The sequence below is a fragment of the Rhamphochromis sp. 'chilingali' genome, assembly GCF_963969265.1.
Source record: "Rhamphochromis sp. 'chilingali' genome assembly, chromosome: 8".
Taxonomy (NCBI): Eukaryota; Metazoa; Chordata; class Actinopteri; order Cichliformes; family Cichlidae; genus Rhamphochromis; species Rhamphochromis sp. 'chilingali'.
The window spans coordinates 11,304,227-11,309,812 of record NC_137935.1 but is presented as its reverse complement, the minus strand read 5'-3'; the positions used below and the strand labels follow the sequence as shown (position 1 = coordinate 11,309,812).

Below are 5,586 nucleotides of genomic sequence, written 5' to 3'. Positions count from 1 at the left end.
TTGTCATCTTTTATCTAGAAAGGTGCTATATACATAAAAATTTGACTTTACTTATTCACTAAACAGTGACGTAATACACAAAGCACAGTTTGTTTTAAATAAAAAAAATGCAACCACACAGAACATATACAGAAAAAAAACTGGAAAACTGGAAAACTACTAATAATTTAATCATCCATACATTTTAACATGAAATATAAATGACAGCATTTATATTTCTATTGTGATTCAAATTACATTTATTTTGAACAGGATGAAGTAGGCATAAGATTTTTCAGTACAAGAAAAATATTTTCATCCCTGAGGCCATAGATCAGAGGACTCAGGCACCTTGGAGCAATGTTAAACATGATGTAGTTAAAATATCGGACATTTAGAATTAAACTGAAATCAATCTGAAGCACTGCAATTTCTATGAATGGGCACCACAGTTGAATGAGACAGAGCAGCAACTGGAAAGCATGAAGGATCACTGTTTTGAGTCCTTTTTGTGTCAACTTCTTTTTCTCTCCTGATGCAGCTTTGGCCACTTTCATTATTTGAACATATGAGTATGCAATGGTGATGCCCATAATCAAGAAATACAATTGATACACAGCTGATCGAACATGATCCTGCCATCTGTAAAGAGAAAATGTGTCTCCACTACATATCATGGATTGCTTGTAGAACTTAAGTGAGCCGGAGGCAAAAAACATGGACAGAATAATTATACAAGGACCAGAGCTGACACCATGAATGATCAGGATACAATACATAGTGCTGCGTGTGGAGCAGAGCTGTCCATGACGCAGGGGCATACAAATGGCCACATAGCGCTCCAGAGTCATTGCTGTCAGGGTAACTGGTGTGACAATGAAGTAAAGAAGTACAACAACAGAGATAGTTATACACAACCACACTGGCATTGTAATTTCAAAATGGGTCAATATAAACAAAATATCTGACACCAATAACAAAACACTGTCTGACAGCAGTGTTACAAAAAACAAGATGTAACGTGCAGATGTGTGAAAGGATTCCTTTTTAATAAAGATCACAATGAGCAACATGTTGATGCAAAGAAAAATTATTACCAGGATCTCTACAATAATGACCCGGTAGCTGACTGGTCGTGGAAAAAAACCATAATTCACTGAGTTGTTACCTGCCATAGCAAACAAACCTGTTTGAAGTACTTCCAAGAGTTCATTAAAGTTTTGTTTGATAAATGTAAGATTGTCAAAACTCAAAATCAAATCCAGTGGAGAATCAAATCCAGAGCCAAATGTCTTCTGCTGCGTTCCCTGCAGTTTTCTGAAAAATGACCGTGCATCATGAAATTGAAGCTTACAGCAACTAAGAATAACAATTACACATGAAACTTCGTTCTACTGTGTTGTCATCGTGCTCTAGTACCCAATCTCCTCTGATCAATGCCTCTAAATAGGTAATTGATGGTATACTCAGGAGACTTTGCAGTAAAGTCAACATAACAGATCTGAAAGAACTGAAAAGTTGTTGTTTGCTGTGAAGGTAATCAATTCTGTAATTAGTGCAACAAGTGAGACTAAATCCCATTATTTTAGTTTTATTTGCTTGCATTTTATTTGCTTATTTTGGCACTCATCTACATCTACTATCTGACTCCTGTTTGAGATTTGAAGGTATTATTTTGAAGGCACGACTACCTGTAAAATTGTTGTCTGTGCAGTTATCGGGCAGTTTGGAGGAGAGTGTTGTAACGGAGCACGTGGAAGTTTATTTTGTCATTAGCAGCCCCCTTGATAGAGGCAAAAAGGTATGGTTATGATGTAAATAAGTACATCTTTAAATATTTTGAGTGACAGAAACGGCAATTGTTAAGTTTGTCATTGTGGGAAGGGATGCTTGTGTGATATGTTGATTATGTACTCATGATTTTATATACAGTGGCTTGCAAACTCATAACACATCTATGTCTTTGCCTGTAGAAAACTTCCTCATATTTGAAATACAGTGGCTTGCAAAAGTATTCGGGCCCCTCGAACTTTAGAAGACTAGCAGCTGTAATTGCAGCAAAAGGTGGTTCTACAAAGTATTGACTCAGGAGGCTGAATAATTACGCACACCTCACTTTTCAGTTATTTATTTGTAAAAAATGTTTGGAATCATGTATGATTTTCGTTCCACTTCTCACGTGTACACCACTTTGTGTTGGTCTTTCACGTGGAATTCCAATAAAATTGATTCATGTTTGTGGCTGTAATGTGACAAAATGTGGAAAAGTTCAAGGGGGCCGAATACTTTTGGAAGCCATTGTATTTTCATTGTAGGCAAGATTAGAGAGCTAGATTTAAACTTGGGTGATTTTATTTATAGTGCTGAGATGAGGAAGACCGGAGGCAGGACAGGACAGTGTAAGGGGGTGGTACAATGGGCGGGTTGTGACCTAGACCTCAGTAGACGTAGTTGAAGCAGGCTAGTTAGCTCCAGATGAATCTGTATTTTATTGTGAAGTGTAAACACAGATGTCTGACTTTATAAGTAAAAGTTTCCACCTGATCGCTACCATCATAAAGAATCTGTGAAGTCGGTGTACTTCAATATCACGTAGAGTCATTGGTTAAGTTATTTGTTCTAAATGTTTACAGTTGTAAGAGTATGGACTTTTAACTTACACGCTGTTTTTATGTACACTTTCCCAGCTCTTACGGTGAAATTGAATGGTTATTACCAATAAACCTGAGGATTCATCATTAAAGTGTCATCCTTCATTCTACAGCATTAGTTTATGGTAGCTAACTAATAACAGAACCAATAACTCAGGGGAAAACAATGGGATTTATATTAAAAGTGAGTCTAAGGGGGGCACTTTCGCACTGCCACTAGCTGTAACAGTGAGGTTTATGTTAAGAAACCAAGGATATACTGTCCACTCTGATTGGTCTCATTGATATGCTCTTCCCTGGGCACTGTAAGTTCCAGATCAGATCAGATCAGGGGCCCGTTCTTCGTACGTCGCTTACTACATCCAAGATCAAATGACACATCCAAGACCAAATCATCGCGCTAACCGTGAGCTCGCTAATCCGGTTCTCCGAACACACCTGCTGTTGACGATTGGATGAAGTAATGTGACATCACTGGGTGTCGTAAAAGGGGCTACGCATCGATAGTAGAAACATTGATCGGCAACCCTCTGATTGGTCGGCGAAAATGTCGAAGGAGCGCGCTCGGTATTTTTCGGCAGCAGAGCAAGAACTCTTGAGTGAGGGATTTCAGGAGTTTCAGAGTTTAATTAAAACGCAAGGGAACACTGCAAAGGCTGCAAAAGCAAGGAGAGAGGGCTGGCAGAAAGTTGCTGACAAATCAAACTCGTAAGTAATTTAATAATGACAATAATAATGGAGTGGATTGATATAGCGCTTTTCAAGGCACCCAAAGCGCTTTACAATGCCACTATTCAGTCACTCTCACATTCACACACTGGTGGAAGCAGCTACGGTTGTAGCCACAGCTGCCCTGGGGCAGACTGACAGAAGCCAGGCTGCCATATTGCGCCATCGGCCCCTCTGGCCAACACCAGTAGGCGGTAGGGTAGATTTATCATATCACACTATATTATCCAATATTATATTACATTATAATATGTTATATTATATCCCCTTTCACATTAGAGCCACAACAGGACCCACTAGAACATGGGAACAGGTAAAAGTGAAATATAAGAATATTCTACAGAATGGTAATATTTATCACTTATATTGCTTTTCGTCTCTTGGAATGAGACCCTGGAATACTCTGTTTGTTGGTTCATAACAGCAACCAAGAAAAGGGCAGAGCAAAAAAAGACAGGTGGTGGTCCTGCACCCCCTCGTCAACAAGTTGGTTAAGTGAATAATACCCTCACGGGAATATCGATATCTCTCAATGAGCACACTGTTGCGCTGAGCTGAGGGATCCTGTCTATCCCGCAATATACGCTGAATTCTGAGGACTCTCCTTATCAATCTTGCACCTTTCGCAATGGGTTGCTCGCGTAAACGGACAGGACATGGCTGCGACAGGCTTCCCAAATCCACCTTCGCTTTTATAGCCGTGGTCTCCCATCTTGATTGCACAAAGTAATTTGCAATTACTACTCTGAAATATGAATTACATCTGAAATAATCACATACATGTAATAGAATGTTAATAGTACATTTCCCTTTTTTAGGAAATGACCTGTATATATCTGTGTGAAATCAATAAATGGATCAAGTGCTGCATTATCTTTAGTTACATTGATGTTATTTATTTATGGTGAAACAGTGGTGGAATATCGCTGTTGCTTTCGTATAAATGAAGCGGACATACCTGCGTGGCCGCGATCTAATCCTGTTTACATAAAGTAAACCTGCTCCCGAGCAGGTTTACGCTTATGGCTCTGTTGCTATGGCAGCAAGTCCCGGATGAGCTTCGGGGAACCGAACGATCCAAGATCACGCGAAATCGTCAACAATCAAATCCAGCTAACTTACTTAGCGAGGTACGAAGAACAGGCCCCTGATGTGCTGGTGGGAACTTTAGCTGTTTACTCCGCTCAGCCTGTAGCTGCCAATCAAGTTGAGCAGGCTGGTTGTTAACCGTGGCCACACCTGGGGTTTCTCTTGAGCCTTAATGAAAAGAAGTCTCTTCTTCGGAGCATGATGGCGCTTGCTGGTGCTCATTGCTGGGGCAGTCTTCTCAGCAATTACTCTGAGCACCTGGTTGTGACGCCAACAATAACGACCATTGGCCAGGGCCTTTGGGCAGCTGCTGAGGATATGTTCTAGGGTGCCCCTTCCAGAGCACAGGGGACAGGCCGATATCTAGCTTTTCCACGACACATGGAGGTGTACTGGGCTTGGTAGGGTATACTGCCTGCACGAGGAATCGGACATGGTGGAAGTCTGCCTGCATGATGTTTGACCAGGTGACTTAGTGCTGCAAGGTGCTCTTCCACCTTATCCACACTCCCTGCGACTTGAGTCCTACGGCCCTGTTTACTTGCTCCTCCTCCTCACCTGCTAACGGGGGAAACATCTGGGTTGACTATTCTTCACCTGTAAGTTGAATGCTGAACATTTGCCTGTTTAAGTCATAATAACTGTCACTATACAGAGATGTGCTTCTGAATGTGGACGATGTGTCTTCTGATTCTGTAATGCAGTTCTGCTTGTGTTGAGTGATGTAAACAACTGATCGATCTAAACTCTTTAAACGTCAAAATTGATCATTCGATTTTTTATGACACAACAGTGGTGAGTGTTACCACCTTCTCCTCTTTGTAACTTAATGTGATCTTTCCGTTTTCGAGTTTTGGACATGATTTTGGAGTATATCTTCGCAGTAGCGATTGACCGCAAAGTAAAGCTACCAGAAATGTACAACCCCACATCCGGTCTCAAACCAGGAAGTTAGCATTTTCTTGTGCACAGGGTCTATCTGGAGTTAAATTCACCACAAAACACGGAATACAATACACACTTCACAGAGCAGGACATTGATCCAGAATTGAACTTTTTTAACATCAGTGACACCTGCTGTTATTATACTGAAGAACAATTCAATAAAACTGCCAAGGCTGACTGCAAAATTTCCACA

The 5,586-nt window shown here is 40.7% G+C and overlaps 1 protein-coding gene across 1 annotated transcript; it reads right to left on the bottom strand.

Moving 5' to 3' along the window:
* Positions 1-239: 239 nt before the first annotated feature.
* LOC308401059 (odorant receptor 131-2-like) lies at positions 240-1,154 on the bottom strand (the record flags this gene model as incomplete). Its single annotated transcript, XM_080889119.1, has 1 exon — positions 240-1,154. The coding sequence occupies one exon, from the start codon at positions 1,152-1,154 to the stop codon at positions 240-242; it is 915 nt and encodes a 304-aa protein (XP_080745245.1).
* Positions 1,155-5,586: the final 4,432 nt, after the last annotated feature.